The 18177-nt window shown below is 40.8% G+C and overlaps 1 protein-coding gene across 1 annotated transcript in view; it reads right to left on the bottom strand.

Annotated features, from left to right (window-relative positions):
- Positions 1-18177, bottom strand: part of LPA (lipoprotein(a)) — a 213677-nt gene that overhangs the window by 116902 nt on the left and 78598 nt on the right. Inside the window, 1 exon segment of the mRNA XM_063605063.1 lies at positions 695-876. Within this exon segment, the coding sequence (XP_063461133.1) occupies positions 695-876 (182 nt within the window).

Genomic DNA, 18177 nt, shown 5'->3' on the forward strand with positions numbered 1-18177 from the left:
GAGGCTAAAATCTTATTCCCTTACAGTAGAGACAGGGAATCCTCTTGTTCCAGCATCCCGCATTGCAACAAAGCAGAAGTCTACTACCCTTCCTCTCAACACACACCAAAGATGCACGTTCCATGAGAAGAAGGCACAAGAACACCAAGAAATTCCTGCCTTCCAAGCATAGGTGTGTAGAGCCTACCTAAGACTGAAATAAGCCAGAGAAATAGTGCATTCTGTGGTATTTACTGCCAAATAGCCCCAGGATTAGATGGAATAAATATCATCATATTAGGTTTCTCCAGGATGACAAACTCAGCGGCCACATACCTCAGCAACTGCAATGCTGAAGATTGCAATGAACACTGCCCATTTTAAGAAATGCCTGGAAACACTCACTAGTGTGAAATTTGGCACAAATTTGGCCTGATGTTAGAATTGGAATTTTGTCTGGAACACCGAGATAAGCCCTTTCATAACAAAGTGAGTGGTAAGTCAAGTGCCCAGGTAGGTTTGCACCATTCCTGAAGACACCGCCCATGCATGTTGCGCCAAAAATTGCTCCATCAGAGAGAGTGCTGAGGCTTCTTTCCAGCTGCCACACCCTCAAGTTTCTGTGTAGCATGGAAGGCTTCTGCATCAGTCAGATTTTCCATCTCTTTTCATCCCAATGTTCAAATGTGTAGATGTCTGACCACAGACTTCTTACCTGCTTCAGAATGAGCCTCCATGCTTGGAACTGGAACAACAGTGGGAGTCTCTAGGACACCTGATTCTGTTTCTGAGCATTGTGTCAGATTGCAGTACTCCCACCTCACACACGGATCAGTTGTGTAACACCAGGGTTGTTTCCCAGAATCTGGATTCCTGCAGTAGTTCCCGGTCAGGCCACTGCAAATTCCAAAACAACACAGGTCACAAGAGGCGGGAAAAAATTCAGGGGCACCCAGCGCTGTCTAAACTTTGTTATAACAAAGTGTTAAAAAGTGACATTGTAATATTTCCATTTTAGGTACAATAATATTCCGAAAAGCAAATACGGTCCTCAAGTTCTAAAGAACCATGTAAATTTCCAAGATAGATTATAATTTTTATTTTAAAATATCAAAATTGGTCTATGATCCATATAAAAACTGAGATCGTACATAAATGTATACAAGAAAAATTCGGAATATCTTCCTCCTTCTGCCAACTGCATTCCTCCAGAATAAATGACATAGATTTTGAAGAGTGCATTTTAGATTTTTTTTTTTTTTTTTGAGATGGAGTCTCGCTCTGTCGCCCAGACTGGAGTGCAGTGGCGCAATCTCGGCTCACTGCAAGCTCTGCCTCCTGGGTTCAAGCCATTCTCCTGCCTCAGCCTCCTGAGTAGCTGGGACTACAGGCGTCTGCCACCACGCCCGGCTAATTTTTTGTATTTTTAGTAGAGACAGGGTTTCACCATGTTAGCCAGGATGGTCTCAATCTCCTGACCTTGTGATCCACCCACCTCAGCCTCCCAAAGTGCTGGGATTACAGGTGTGAGCCACTGCGCCTGGCCTTAGATTTTTTAATGCACATAAAAATGTATTGGTGTCTGTCTTGTTCTCTGTGTCTCTCTCTAGGACTCTGCAGTAACATGTAAATTGTAACTGATATATATTACTTCAGGGAAGAAACAACATCCAACATGATACCATTCCCAGGCCAGCCCCTTTATGTACTCACAGTGTAGCTAAAAGGCTCTACTTTTACAGTGAAAAGCAATTATGAAAATAGTATTACTGTAAATAACACACCAGGTAGATCAAGTGTGTCTGGGTTTACAAGACTTATAAAACCTGCCCTAAAAAACTAGCTCCCAGACAGGATGCCATTTCTCTAGGATGGGTTCCTGGGCAGGACCACCTCTCCTGCTCTCAGTCCATCCTCTGCTGGTGGCAGCCACTCCGGAACTGAGGGAATGGAGGATGAGATGAAAGAACAGTGGGACCCAAGGCATAAAGGGCAATGGCTGGGTAGACAATGGGATCTGAAGAGGTTGAGTGGCTACAGAGGAGTCAGAAAACAATGGAGTAAGAGGCACAGAAAGCAAGGACCCTGGGGTGGAGGGATCTTAGAGAATGTACTCCCATTCATGCCTCCTAGGAACGTTGACCCAACTTGTCAGAATCCTCAGATTACTAACCTGCAGCTCTCTGAGAAAACTTGAAACATATTATGTGCCATGGGAAAGTTTAGAGAGTCTATGCATGTGACCTAGTCTCCAGCCTAGACCCCCATTTGAGTAAGCTGGTTCTCCAAGCAACTGGATGTGCTAAAAGGCTGAGCGTTTAAAAGAAATTTCTGCTCTTTTTACAGTTGAGGTATACTTTCCCACAGAGTGAGATGCACAGATCTGCAATGTTGTTTGTTTGATGATTTTGGATCAACACCTATACCTGTGGAGCCCAAACTCCCATCACCACACGGAACATTTCTGTGACCCCAGAAACTCTCTTGAGTCCCTACCCAATTAATCTGTGCTACCCCCTTGCCACTGCCAGAGGCAAATACATTGGTTTCTTTCAACAGAAATTAGTTTTTCCTCTTTTGGAGGAAATGTAAATGATCTCATGTAAATGAACTCATACAGAATATACATGGCTTCTTTCCTGAGTATATTTTTGAGCTCCATCCATGCTATTTAAGATAATCAGTGCTGAATAGTATTCACGTGTACCAGTAGGTTGCAAATTATTTTTTCATTTTGTTATTGATGAACATTGAAATTATTTTTACAGTTTGGATTATAATAAATAAAGCTCCTATAAATATTCATATAGAACTCTTGGTGGACTTACTTTTTCATTTCCTTGGGATAAACATTCAGGAATAGAATTGCAGGTTTGTAAGATAGATGCATATTGATGGAACTTTTTAAGAAACCATCTGACTGATTTTTTAATTCGTTTTATCATTTTGATCTTCCACCAGCATATGATAAGAGTTTTATAATCTACCTCCACATCGGTGACACCACTTATTATTATTTCCACCCATTTACTTTAAGTTTATGTGAGTCCTTATGTCTTAAATGAGTCTCCTGAAGGCAGCAGATGGTTGGTGAGTTCTTATTCATTCTGCAGTTCTGTATCTTATTATTATTATTATACTTTAAGTTCTGAGATACATGTGTAGAATGTGTGGGTTTGTTACATAGGTATACACGTGTCATGGTGGTTTGCTGCACCCAGCAAACCATCATCTACATTAGGTATTTCTCCTAATCCAATCCCTCCCCTAGCCTCAACTCCCCAACAGGCCCCTGTGTGTGATGTTCCCCTCCCTGTGTCCATGTGTTCTCATTGTTCAACTCACACTTATGAGTGAGAACATATGGTGTTTGGCTTTCTGTTCTTGTGTTAGTTTGCTGAGAATGATGGTTTCCAGCTTCATCCATGTCCCTGCAAAAGACATGAACTCATCCTGTTTTATGGCTGCATAGTATTCCACAGTGTATATGTGCCACATTTTCTTTATCCAGTCTATCATTGATGGGCATTTCAGTTGGTTCCAAGTCTTTGCTATTGTGAATAGTGCTACAATAAACATACGTGTGCATGTGTCTTTATTATAGAATGATTTATAATCCTTTGGGTATATACCCAGTAATGGGATTGCTGGGTCAAATGGTACTTCTGGTTCTAGATCCTTGAGGAATCACCACACTGTCTTCCACAATGGTTGAACTAATTTACACTCCCACCAACAGTGTAAATGTGTTCCTGTTTCTCCACACATCCTCTTCAGCATCTGATTCCTGACTTTTTAATGATCGCCATTCTAACGGGCATGAGATGGTATCTCATTGTGGTTTAGATTTGCATTTCTCTAATTAACAGTGATGATGAGCTTTTTTCATGTTTGTCGACCACATAAAGGTCTTCCTGCCAGAAGTGTCTGTTCATATCCTTTGCCCACTTTTTGATGGGGTTGTTTGTTTTATTTTCTTGTACATTTGTTTAAGTTGCTTGTACATTCTAAACATTAGCCCTTTGTCAGATGAATAGACCACAGAATTTTTCTCCATAGGTTGCTTTTTCACTCTGATGAGAGATTTTTGCTGTGCAGAAGCTCTTTATTTTAATTAGATCTCATTTGTAAATTTTGGCTTTTGTTGCCATTGGTTTTGCTGTTTTAGTCATGAAGTCTTCTCCCATGCCTATGTCCTGAATGGTATTGCCTATGTTTTCTTCTAGGGTTTGTTTTTTTGTTTTTGTTTTTGTTTTTTTGATGGAGTCTCACTCTGTTGCCCAGGCTGGAGTGCAGTGGCACAATCTTGGCTTGCTGCAAACTCAACCTCCTCGGCTCATGCCATTCTCCTGCCTCAGCCTCCCAAGTAGCTGGGACTACAGGTGCCCACCACCACACCCAGCTAATATTTTGTATTTTTAGTAGAGATGGGCTTTCACTGTGTTAGCCAAGATGGTCTCGATCTCCTGACCTCGTCATCCATCCACCTCGGCCTCCCAAAGTGTCTTGTAGGGTTTTTATGGTTTTAGGTCTTACATTTAATTCTTTAATCTATCTTGAGTTAATTTGTGTATAAGGTGTAAGGAAGGGATCCAGTTTCAGTTTTCTGCATATGGCTAGCCAGTTTTCCCAACACCATTTATTAAATAGGGAATCCTTTCCCCATTGCTTATTTTTGTCCGGTTTGTCAAAGATCCAATAGTTGTAGATGTGTGGTGTTATTTCTGAGGCCTCTGTTCTGTTCTATTGGTCTATATATCTGTTTTGGTACCAGTACCATACCATGCTGTTTTTGTTACTGTAGCCTTGTAGTATATTTTGAAGTCAGGTAGCATGATGCCTCCAGGTTTGTTCTTTTTGCTTAGGTTGTCTTGGATATACAGGCCCTTTTTTGATTCCATATGAAATTTAAAGTAGTTTTTTCTAATTATGTGAAGAAATCAATGGTAGCTTGATGGGGATAACATTGAATCTATAAATTACTTTGGGCAGTATGGCAATTTTCACAATATTGATTCTTCCAATCCATTAGCATGGAATGTTTTTCCATTTGTTTGTGTCCTCTCTTATTTCCTTGAGCAGTGGTTTGTAGTTCTCCTTGAAGAGGTCCTTCACATCCCTTGTAAGTTGGATTCCTAGGTATATTTTATTCTCTTTGTAGCAATTGTGAATGGGAATTCACTCAGGATTTGGCTCTGTGTCTCTTATTGGTGTATAGGAATGCTTGTGATTTTTGCACATTGATTTTGTATCCTGAGACTTTGCTGAAGTTGCTTATCAGCTTAAGGAGATTTTGGGCTGAGATGATAGAGTTTTCTAAATATACAATCATGTCATCTGCAAACAGAAATAATTTGACCCCCTCTCTTCCCACTTGAATACCCTTTATTTCTTTCTCTTGTCTGATTGCCCTGGACAGAATTTCCAATACTATGTTGAATAGGAGTGGTGAGAGAGGGCATCCTTGTCTTGTGCTGGTTTTCAAAGGGAATGCTTCCAGCTTCTGCCCATTCAGTATGATATTGGCTATGCATTTGTCATAAGTAGCTCTTATTATTTTGAGACATGCTCCATCAATACCTAGTTTATTAAGAGTTTTTAGCATGATTGGGTATTGAATTTTATCAAAGGCCTTTTCTGCATCTATTGTGATAATCATATGGTTTTTGTCATTGGTTCTGTTTATGTGATGGATTATGTTTATTGATTTGAATATGTTGAACCAGCCTTGCATCCCAGGGATGAAGCCAACTTGATCATGATGGATAAGCTTTTTGATGTGCTGCTGGATTCAGTTTGCCAGTATTTTATTGAGGATTTTCACATTGATGTTCATCAGGGATGTTGGCCTGAAATTTCCTTTTCTTGTTGTGTCTCTGCCAGGTTTTGGTATCAGAATGATGCTGGCCTCATAAAATGAGTTAGGCAGGAGTCCCTCTTTTTCTATTGTTTGGAATAGTTTCAGAAGGAATGGTACTAGCTCTTCTTTGTGCCTCTGTTAGGATTTGACTGTTAATCCCTCTGGTCTGGGCTTTTTTTGGTTGGTAGGCTATTAATTACTGCCTTGATTTCAGAACTTGTTATTGGTCTATTCAGGGATTTGACTTCTTCCTGGTTTAGTCTTGGGAGGGTGTATGTGTCCAGGAATTTATCCATTTCTTTTAGATTTTCTATTTTATTTGCATAGAGGTGTTTAAAGTATTCTCTGATGGTAGTTTGTATTTCTGTGGCATCATTGGTGATATCCCCTTTATTATTCTTTATTGTGTCTATTTGATTCTTCTCTATTTTCTTCTTTATTAGTCTGGCTAGCCTTCTATGTATTTTGTTAATCTTTTCAAAAAACCAGCTCTTGGATTTATTAATTTTTTAAAGGGTTTTCGTGTCTTTATCCCCTTCAGTTCTGCTCTGATCTTAGTTATTTCTTGTCTTCTGCTAGCTTTTGTATTTGTTTGCTCTTGCTTCTCTGGTTCTTTTAATTGTGATGTTAGGGTGTTGATTTTAGATCTTTCCCACTTTCTCCTGTGGGCATTTAGTGCTATAAATTTCCCTCTAAACATGGCTTTAGCTGTGTACCAGAGATTCTGGCACATTGTGTCTTTGTTCTCATTGGTTTCTAAGAACGTATCTACTTCTGCCTTAATTTTGTTATTTACCCAGTAGTAATTCAGGAGCAGGTTGTTCAGTTTCCACATAGTTGTGTGGTTTTGAGTGAGTTTATTAATCCTGAGTTCTAGTTTGATTGCACTTTGGTCTGAGAGGCTGTTTGTTATGATTTCCATTCTATGGCATTTGCTGAGAAGTGTTTTACTTCCAATTATGTGGTCAATTTTAGAATAAGTGCAATGTGGTGCTGAGAAGAATGTATATTCTGTCAATTTGTGGTGTCGAGTTCTGTAGATGTCTATTAGGTCGGCTTGGTCCAGAGCTGAATTCACGTCCTGAATATCCTTGTTAATTTTCTGTCACGTCGATCTAATATTGGCTGTGGGGTGTTAAAGTCTCCCACTATTTTTGTGTGGAAGCCTAAGTCTCTTTGTAGATCTCTAAGAACTTGCTTTATTAATCTGGGTGCTCCTGTATTGGGTGCATATATAAGTAGGACAGTCAGATCTTCTTGTTGCATTGATACTTTTACCATTATGTAATGCCCTCCTTTGTCTCTTTTGATCTTTGATGGTTTAAAGTCTGTTTCATCAAAGACTAAGATTGCAACTGCTGCTTTTTTTTTTCTTTCCATTTGCTTGGTAAATATTCCTTCATTTCTTTATTTTGAGCCCACGTATGTCTTTTCACCCTGAGATGGGTCTTCTGAACACAGCAAACCAATGGGTCTTGACTCTTTATTCAATTTCCCAGTCTGTGTCTTTTAATTGGGGCATTTAGCCCATTTACATTTAAGGTTAATATTGTTATGTGTGAATTTGATCTAGCTGGCTATTTTGCCCATTAGTTGATGCAGTTTCTTCATAGTGTTGATGGTGTTTACAATTTGGTATGTTTTTGCAGTAGCTGTTACTGGTTTTTCCTTTCCATATTTAGTGTTTTCTTCAGGACCTCTTGTAAGGCAGGCCTGGTGTTGACAAAATTCCTCAGCATTTGCTTGTTTGTAAAGGATTTTACTTCTCCTTTGCTTATAAAGCTTAGTTTGGCTGGATATGAAATTCTAGGTTGAAAATTATTTTCTTTAAGAATGTTGAATATTCTGCATCTTTCTTTGGCACTGGATGTTCCCTACCCTCGAACATCAGACTCCAATTTCTTCAGTTTTGGAATTCAGACTGGCTCTTCTTGCTCCTCAGCCTGCAGACGGCCTATTGTGGGACCTTGTGATCATGAGAGAGGGGAGGTTTCAAGATGGCCGAATAGGAACAGCTCCAGTCCACAGTTCCCAGCATGAGCAAAGCAGAAGATGGTTGGTTTCTGCATTTCCAGCTGAGGTACTGGGTTCATCTCACCGGGGCTTGTCAGACAGTGGGTGCAGCCCATGGAGTGTGAGCCGAAGCAAGGCGGGGCATCGCCTCACCCGGGAAGTGTAAGGGGTCAGGGAATTCCCTTTCCTAGCCAAGGGAAGCCATGACAGATGTACCTGGAAAATCGGGACACTCCCACCCTAATATTGCACTTTTCCAATGGTCTTAGCAAATGGCACACCAGGAGATTATATCCTGCACCTGGCTCGGAGGGTCCCATGCCCACAGAGCCTTGCTCACTGCTAGTACAGCAGTCTGAGATCGAACTGCTAGCACAGTAGTTTGAGACTGAACTGCAAGGCAGTGGCAGCAAGGCTGGGGGAGGGGCGTCTGCCATTGCTGAGGCTTGAGTAGGTAAACAAAGCGACCAGGAAGCTGAAACTGGGTGGAGCTCACCGCAGCTCAAGGAGGCCTGCCTGCCTCTGTAGACTCCACCTCTGGGGGCAGGGCATAGCTGAACAAAAGGCAGCAGAAACTTCTGCAGACTTAAACATCCCTGTCTGACAGCTTTGAAGAGAGTAGTGGTTCTCCCAGCAGAGAGTTTGAGATCTGAGAATGGACAGACTGCCTCCTCAAGTGGGTCCCTGACCCCCGAGTAGCCTAATTGGGGGACACCTCCCAGTAGGGGCCAACTGACACCTCATACAGCTGGGTGCCCCTCTGAGATGAAGCTTCCAGAGGAAGGATCCGGCAGCAACATTTGCTGTTCTGTAATATTTGCTGTTCTGCAGCCTCCACTGGTGATACCCAGGCAAACAGGGACTGGAGTGGACCTCCAGCAAACTCCAACAGACCTGCAGCTGAGGGTCCTGACTGTTAGAAGGAAAACTAACAAACAGAAAAGACATCCACACCAAAACCCCATCTGTACATCACCATCATCAAGAACCAAAGGTAGATAAACCACAAAGATGGGGAGAAACCAGAGCAGAAAAGCTGAAAATTCTAAAAATCAGGGTGCCTCTTCTCCTCCGAAGGAAAGCAGCTCCTCACGAGCAACAGAACAAAGCTGGACAGAGAATGATGAGTTTAGAGAAGAAGGCTTCAGACGATCTGTAATAACAAATTTCTCCGAGCTAAAGGAGGATGTTCGAACCCATTGCAAAGAAGCTAAAAACCTGGAAAAAGTTTAGATGAATGGCTAACTAAAATAAACAGCATAGAGAAGACCTTAAATGATCTAATGGAGCTGAAAACCATGGCACGAGAACTACGTGACACATGCACAAGTTTCAGTAGTCGATTCGATCAAGTGGAAGAAAGGGTATCAGTGATTAAAGATCAAATGAATGAAATGAAGCGAGAAGAGAAGTTTAGAGAAAAAAAGAGTAAAAAGAAATGAACAAAGCCTCCAATAAATATGGGACTATGTGAAAAGACCAAATCTACATCTGCTTGGTGTACCTGAAAGTGACGAGGAGAATGGAATCAAGTTGGAAAACGCTCTTCAGGATATTATCCAGGAGAACTTCCCCAACCTACCAAGGCAGGCCAACATTCAAATTCAGGAAATACAGAGAATGCCACAAAGATACTCCTCGAGAAGAGTAACTCCAAGACACATAATTGTCAGATTCACCAGAAAGGCCGGGTTACCCACAAAGGGAAGCCCATCAGACTAACAGCGGATCTCTCAGCAGAAGCTCTACAAGCCAGAAGAGAGTGGCAGCCAATATTCAACATTCTTAAAGAAAAGAATTTTCAACCCAGAATTTCATATCCAGCCAAACTAAGCTTCATAAGTGAAGGAGAAATAAAATCCTTTACAGACAAGCAAATGCTGAGAGATTTTGTCACCACCAGGCCTGCCTTACAAGAGCTCCTGAAGGAAGCACTAAACATGGAAAGAAACAACCGGTATCAGCCACTGCACAAACATGCCAAATTGTAAAAACCATCGATGCTAGGAAGAAACTGCATCAACTAATGAGCAAAATAACCAGCGAACATCATGATGACAGGATCAAATTCACACATAAAAATATTAACCTTAAATGTAAATGGGCTAAATGCTCCAATTAAAAGACACAGACTGGCAAATTGGATAGTCAAGATCCATCAGTGTGCTGTATTCTGAAGACCCATCTCACGTGCAGAGACACACATAGGCTCAAAATAAAGGGATGGAGGAAGATCTACCAAGCAAATGGAAAACAAAAAAAAAAAGCAGGGGTTGCAATCCTATTCTCTGATAAAACACTTTAAACCAACAAAGATCAAAAGAGACAAAGAAAGCCATTACATAATGGTAAAGGGACCAATTTAACAAGAAGAGCTAACTATCCTAAATATATATGCACCCAATACAGGAGCACCCAGATTCATAAAGCAAGTCCTTGGAGACCTACAAAGAGACTTAGACTCCCACACAATAATAATGGGAGACTTTAACACCCCACTGTCAACATTAGACAGATCAATGAGACAGAAAGTTAACAAGGATATCCAGGAATTGAACTCAGCTCTGCACCAAGCAGACCTAATAGACATCTACAGAACTCTCCACCCCAAATCAACAGAATATACATTCTTCTCAGCACCACATCGCACTTATTCTGAAATTGACCACATAGTTGGAAGTGAAGCATTCCTCAGCAAATGTAAAAGAACAGAAATTATAACAAACTGTCTCTCAGACCACAGTGAAATCAAACTAGGACTCAGGATTAAGAAACTCATTAAAAACTGCTCAACTATATGGAAACTGAACAACCTGCACCTGAATGACTACTGGGTACATAACGAAATGAAGGCAGAAATAAAGATGTTCTTTGAAACCAATGAGAACAAAGACACAACATACCAGAATCTCTGGGACACATTTAAAGCAGTGTGTCGGGGGAGATTTATAGCACTAAATGCCCACAAGAGAAAGCAGGAAACATCTAAAATTGACACCCTAACATCACCATTAAAAGAACTAGAGAAGCAAGAGCAACCACATTAAAGAACTAGCAGAAGGCAAGAAATAACTAAAATCAGAGCAGAACTGAAGGAGATAGAGACACAAAAAAAAACCCTTCAAAACATCAATGAATCCAGGAACTGGTTTTTTGAAAAGATCAACAAAATTGATAGACTGCTAGCAAGAAATAGATGCAATAAAAAATGATAAAGGGGATATCACCACTGATCCCACAGAAACACAAACTACCATCAGAGAATACTATAAACACCTCTATGCAAATAAACTAGAAAACCTAGAAGAAATGGAAAAATTCCTGGACACATACACCCTACCAAGACTAAACCAGAAAGAAATTGAATCCTTGAATGGACCAATAACAGGCTCTGAAATTGAGGCAATAATTAAGAGCCTACCAACCAAAAAAAGTCCAGGACCAGACAGATTCATAGCCGAATTCTACCACAGGTACAAAGAGGAGCTGGTACCAATTCTTCTGAAACTATTCCAATCATAGAAAAAGAGGGAATCCTCCCTAACTCATTTTATGAGGCCAGCATCATCCTGATACCAAAGCCTGGCAGAGACACAACAAAAATGAGAATTTTAGACCAACACCCCTGATGAACATTGATGCAAAAATCCTCAATAAAATACTGGCAAAACGAATCCAGCAGCACATCAAAAAGCTTATCCACCATGATCAAGTTGGCTTCAACCCTGGGATGCAAGGCTGGTTGAACATATGCAAATCAATAAACGTAATCCATCATATAAACAGAACCAAAGACAAAAACCACATGATTATCTCAATAGATGCAGAAAAGGCCTTTGACAAAATTCAACAGCTCTCCATGCTGAACTCTCAATAAACTACGTATTGATGGTACATATCTCAAAATAATAAGAGCTATTTATGACAAACCCATAGCCAATATCATACTGAATGGGCAAAAACTGGAAGCATTCCCTTTGAAAACTGGCACAAGACAGGGATGCCCTCTCTCACCACTCCTATTCAACATAGTGTTGGAAGTTCTGGCCAGGGCAATCAGGCAGGAGAAGGAAATAAAGGGTATTCAATTAGGAAAAGAGGAAGTCAAATTGTCCCTGTTTGCAGATGACATGATTGTATATTTAGAAAACCCCATCTTCTCAGCCCAAAATCTCCTTAAGCTGATAAGCAACTTCAGCAAAGTCTCAAGATACAAAATCAATATGCAAAAATCACAAGCATTCCCATACATGACTTCATGTCCTTTGTAGGGACATGGATGAACTCCCATTCACAATTGCTTCAAAGAGAATAAAATACCTAGGAATCCAACTTACAAGGGATGGGAAAGACCTCTTCAAGGAGAACTACAAACCACTGCTTAACGAAATAAAAGAGGACACAAACAAATGGAAGAACATTCCAGGCTCATGGATAGGAAGAATCAATATTGTGAAAATGGCCATACTGCCTAAGGTAATTTATAGATTCAATGCCATCCCCATCAAGCTACCAATGACTTTCTTCACAGAATTGGAAAAAACTACTTTAAAGTTCATATGGAACAAAAAAGAGCACGCATTGCCAAGACAATCCTAAGCCACTAAAGCAAAGCTGGAGGCATCACTCTGCCTGACTTCAAACTATATTACAAGGCTACAGTAACCAAAACAGCATGGTACTGGTAACAAAACAGAGATATAGACCAATGGAACAGAACAGAGCCCTCAGAAATAATACCACACATCTACAACCACCTGATCTTTGACAAAACTGACAAAAACAAGAAATAGGGAAAGGATTCCCTATTTAATACATGGTGCTGGGAAAACTAGCTAGCCATATGTAGAAAGCTGAAACTGGATCCCTTCCTTACACCTTCTATAAAAATTAATTCAAGATGGATTAAAGACTTAAATGTTAGACCTAAAACCATAAAAACCCTAGAAGAAAACCTAGGCAATACCATTCAGGACATAGGCATGGGCAAGGACTTCATGACGAAATCACCAAAAGCAATGGCAACAAAAGCCCAAATTGACCAATGGGATCTAATTAACTAAAGAGCTTGTGCACAGCAAAAGAAACTACCCTCAGAATGAACAGGCAAGCTACAGAATGGGAGAAAATTTTTACAATCTACCCATCTGACAAAGGGCTAATATCCAGAATCTACAATGAACTCAAACAAATTTACAAGAAAAAAAATCAAACAACCCCATCAAAAAGTTGGCGAAGAATATTAACAGACAATTCTCAATAGAAAACTTTTATGCAGCCAAGAGACACATGAAAAAATGCTCATCATCACTGGCCATCAGAGAAATGCAAATCAAAACCACAATGAGATACCATCTCATACCAGTTAGAATGGTGATCATTAAAAAGTCAGGAAACAACAGATGCTAGAGAGGATGTGGAGAAATAGGAACACTTTTACACTGGTGGTGGGACTGTAAATTAGTTCAACCATTGTGGAAGACAGTGTGGTGATTCCTCAAGGATTTAGAACTAGAAATACCATTTGACACAGCCATACAATTACTGGATATATATCTAAAGGATTATAAATCATGCTGCTATAAAGACACATGCACACATATGTTTATTGCAGCACTATTCACAATAGCAAAGACTTGGAACCAACACAAACGTCCATCAATGGTAGACTGGATTAAGAAAATGTGGCACATATACACCATGGAATACTATGCAGCCATAAAAATGGATGAGTTCATGTCCTTTGTAGGGATGTGGATGAAGCTGGAAACCATCATTCTCAGCAAACTATCACAAGGATGAAAAACCAAACACTGAATGTTCTCACTCATAGGTGGGAATTGAACAATGAGAGTCCATGGACAGAGTGGGGAACATCACACACCGGGGCCTGTCATGGGATGGGGGGAGTGGGGAGGGATAGTATTAAGAGATATACCTAATGTAAATGAAGAGTTAATGGGTGCAGCACACCAACATGGCACATGTATACATATGTAACAAACCTGCACCTTGTGCACATGTACCCTAGAACTTAAAGTATAATAATAATAAAAAAGAATGTTGAATATTGGCCTCCCACTCTCTTCTGGCTTGTAGAGTTTCTGCAGGAAGATCCACTGTTAGTCTGATGGGGTTCCCTTTGTGGGTAACCCAAACTTTCTCTCTGGCTGCCCTTAACATTTTTTTCCTTCATTTCAACCTTGGTGAATCTGACGATTATGTGTCTTCAGGTTGCTCTTCTCGAGGAGTATCTTTGTGATGTTCTCTGTATTTCCTGAATTTGAATGTGGTATTCTCTGTATTTCCTTAATTTGAATGTTGGCCTGTCTTGCTAGGTTGGGGAAGTTCTCCTGGATAATATCCCAAAGAGTGTTTTCCAACTTGGTTCCATTCTTTTTTTTTTTTTTTTTTTCTGAATCTTTTTTTTTTTTTTAATACTTTAAGTTTTAGGGTACATGTGCACATTCTGCAGGTTAGTTACATATGTATACATGTGCCATGCTGGTGCGCTGCACCCACTAACTGGTCATCTAGCATTAGGTATATCTCCCAATGCTATCCCTCCCCCCTCCCCCCATCCCACAACAGTCCCCAGAGTGTGATATTCCTCTTCCTGTGTCCATGTGATCTCATTGTTCAATTCCCACCTATGAGTGAGAATATGCGGTGTTTGGTTTTTTGTTCTTGCGATAGTTTACTGAGAATGATGATTTCCAATTTCATCCATGTCCCTACAAAGGACGTGAACTCATCATTTTTTATGGCTGCATAGTATTCCATGGTGTATATGTGCCACATTTTCTTAATCCAGTCTATCATTGTTGGACATTTGGGTTGGTTCCAAGTCTTTGCTATTGTGAATAATGCCACAATAAACATACGTGTGCATGTGTCTTTATAGCAGCATGATTTATAGTCCTTTGGGTATATACCCAGTAATGGGATGGCTGGGTCAAATGGTATTTCTAGTTCTAGATCCCTGAGGAATTGCCACACTGACTTCCACAATGGTTGAACTAGTTTACAGTCCCACCAACAGTGTAAAAGTGTTCCTATTTCTCCACATCCTCTCCAGCACCTGTTGTTTCCTGACTTTTTAATGATCACCATTCTAACTGGTATGAGATGGTATCTCATTGTGGTTTTGATTTGCATTTCTTTGATGGCCAGTGATGATGAGCATTTTTTCATGTGTTTTTTGGCTGCATAAATGTCTTCTTTTGAGAAGTGTCTGTTCATGTCCTTCGCCCACTTTTTGATGGGGTTGTTTGTTTTTTTCTTGTAAATTTGTTTGAGTTCATTGTAGATTCTGGATATTAGCCCTTTGTCAGATGAGTAGGTTGCAAAAATTTTCTCCCATTTTGTAGGTTGCCTGTTCACTCTGATGGTAGTTTCTTTTGCTGTGCAGAAGCTCTTTAGTTTAATTAGATCCCATTTGTCAATTTCGTCTTTTGTTGCCATTGCTTTTGGTGTTTTAGACATGAAGTCCTTGCCCATGCTTATGTCCTGAATAGTAATGCCTAGGTTTTCTTCTAGGGTTTTTATGGTTTTAGGTCTAATGTTTAAGTCTTTAATCCATCTTGAATTGATTTTTGTATAAGGTGTAATGAAGGGATCCAGTTTCAGCTTTCTACATATGGCTAGCCAGTTTTCCCAGCACCATTTATTAAATAGGGAATCCTTTCCCCATTGCTTGTTTTTCTCAGGTTTGTCAAAGATCAGATAGTTATAGATATGCGACGTTATTTCTGAGGGCTCTGTTCTGTTCCATTGATCTATATCTCTGTTTTGGTACCAGTACCATGCTGTTTTGGTTACTGTAGCCTTGCAGTATAGTTTGAAGTCAGGTACTGATACCAAAGCCGTGTAGAGACACAACCAAAAAAGAGAATTTTAGACCAATATCCTTGATGAACATTGATGCAAAAATCCTCAATAAAATACTGGCAAAACGAATCCAGCAGCACATCAAAAAGCTTATCCACCATGATCAAGTGGGCTTCATCCCTGGGATGCAAGGCTGGTTCAATATACGCAAATCAATAAATGTAATCTAGCATATAAACAGAGCCAAAGACAAAAACCACATGATTATCTCAATAGATGCAGAAAAAGCCTTTGACAAAATTCAACAACCCTTCATGCTAAAAACTCTCAATAAATTAGGTATTGATGGGACGTATTTCAAAATAATAAGAGCTATCTATGACAAACCCATAGCCAATATCATACTGAATGGGCAAAAACTGGAAGCATTCCCTTTGAAAACTGGCACAAGACAGGGATGCCCTCTCTCACCACTCCTATTCAACATAGTGTTGGAAGTTCTGGCCAGGGCAATTAGGCAGGAGAAGGAAATAAAGGGTATTCAATTAGGAAAAGAGGAAGTCAAATTGTCCCTGTTTGCAGACGACATGATTGTATATCTAGAAAACCCCATTGTCTCAGCCCAAAATCTCCTTAAGTGGATAAGCAACTTCAGCAAAGTCTCAGGATACAAAATCAATGTACAAAAATCACAAGCATTCTTATACACCAATAACAGACAAACAGAGAGCCAAATCATGAGTGAACTCCCATTCACAATTGCTTCAAAGAGAATAAAATACCTAGGAATCCAACTTACAAGGGATGTGAAGGACCTCTTCAAGGAGAACTACAAACCACTGCTCAAGGAAATAAAAGAGGATACAAACAAATGGAAGAACATTCCATGCTCATGGGTAGGAAGAATCAATATCGTGAAAATGGCCATACTGCCCAAGGTAATTTACAGATTCAATGCCATCCCCATAAAGCTACCAATGACTTTCTTCACAGAATTGGAAAAAACTACTTTAAAGTTCATATGGAACCAAAAAAGAGCCCGCATCGCCAAGGCAATCCTAAGCCAAAAGAACAAAGCTGGAGGCAACTTGGTTCCATTCTCCCATCACTTTCATGTACACCAATCAAACGTAGGTTCAATCTTTTCACATAGTCCCATGCTTCTTGGAGGATTTGTTCATTCCTTTTCATTCTTTATTCCCTAATCTTGTTTTCACGCTTTACTTCATTAAGTTGATTTTCAATCTCTGATATCCTTTCTTCCACTTGATCAATTTCACTACTGATACTTGTGTATGTGTCACGAAGTTCTCATGCTGTGTTTTTCAGCTCCCTAAGTTCATTTATGTTCTTCTCTAAACTGCTTACTGTAGTTAGCAATTCCTCTAACCTTTTTCAAGGTTCTTAGCTTCCTTGCATTGTCTTAGAACATGCTCCTTTAGCTCAAAGGAGTTTCTTATTACCTTCTGAAGCCAGGACCCACTTGAGGAGGCAGTCTGTCCCTTATCAGAGCTCTAGTGCTGTGCTGGGGGATCTGGTGCTCTTTTCAGAGCTGGCAGGCAGGAAACAAAGTCTGCTGGAGCTGCACCCACAGACACCCCTTCCTCCAGTTGCTCTGTCCCAGGGAGATGGGAGTTTTATCTATAAGCTTCTGACTGGGGCTGCTGCCTTTCTTTCAGAGATGCTCTGCCCAGAGAGGAGGAATCTAGAGAGGCACTCCTGCTACAATGACTTTGCCAAGCTGCAGTGCACTCTGCCCAGTTCAAACTTTCTAGCGGTTTTGCTTACACTGTGAGGGGAAAACCTCCTACTCAAGCCCCAGTAATTGTGGACACCCCTCCTCCCACCAAGCTTGAGCGTCCCAGGTCAACTTCAGACTGCTGTGCTGGCAGCAAGAATTTCAAGCCAGTGGAGCTTAGCTTGCTGGGCTCCATGGGGGTGGGATCCACTGAGAAAGACCACTTAGCTCCCTGGCTTCAGCCCTTTCTTCACGGGGGTGAATGGTTCTGTCTTGCTGGCATTCCAGGGACCACTGGGGTATGAAAAAAAACTCCTGCAGCTAGCTTAGTGTCTGCCCAAATGCCAGCCCAGTTTTGGGCGTGAAATCCAGGGCCCTGGTGGTGTAGGCACCCAAGGGAATCTCCTGGTCTTCAGGTTGCAAAGACCATGAGAAAAGCATAGTATTTGTGCCAGAATGCACTGGTCTTCACGGCACAGTCCCTCACGGCTTCCTTTGGCTAGGGGAGGGAGTTCCCTGACCCCTTCCACTTCCCAGGTGCGGTGACACCCCACCCTGCTTCACGTCACCCTCTGTGGGCTGCACCCACTATCTAACCAGTCCCAATGAGATGAGCCGGGTACCTTGGTTGGAAATGCAGAAATGACCCACCCTATGTGTTGATCTCACGGGGAGCAGCAGACTGGAGCTGTTCCTATTCAGCCATCTTGCCAGCCACCAACTCTTTTTGTATCCTTTAAGTGGAGCATTTAGGCCA

This window comes from Pan paniscus, chromosome 5, assembly GCF_029289425.2.
Source record: "Pan paniscus chromosome 5, NHGRI_mPanPan1-v2.0_pri, whole genome shotgun sequence".
Lineage (NCBI taxonomy): Eukaryota > Metazoa > Chordata > Mammalia > Primates > Hominidae > Pan > Pan paniscus.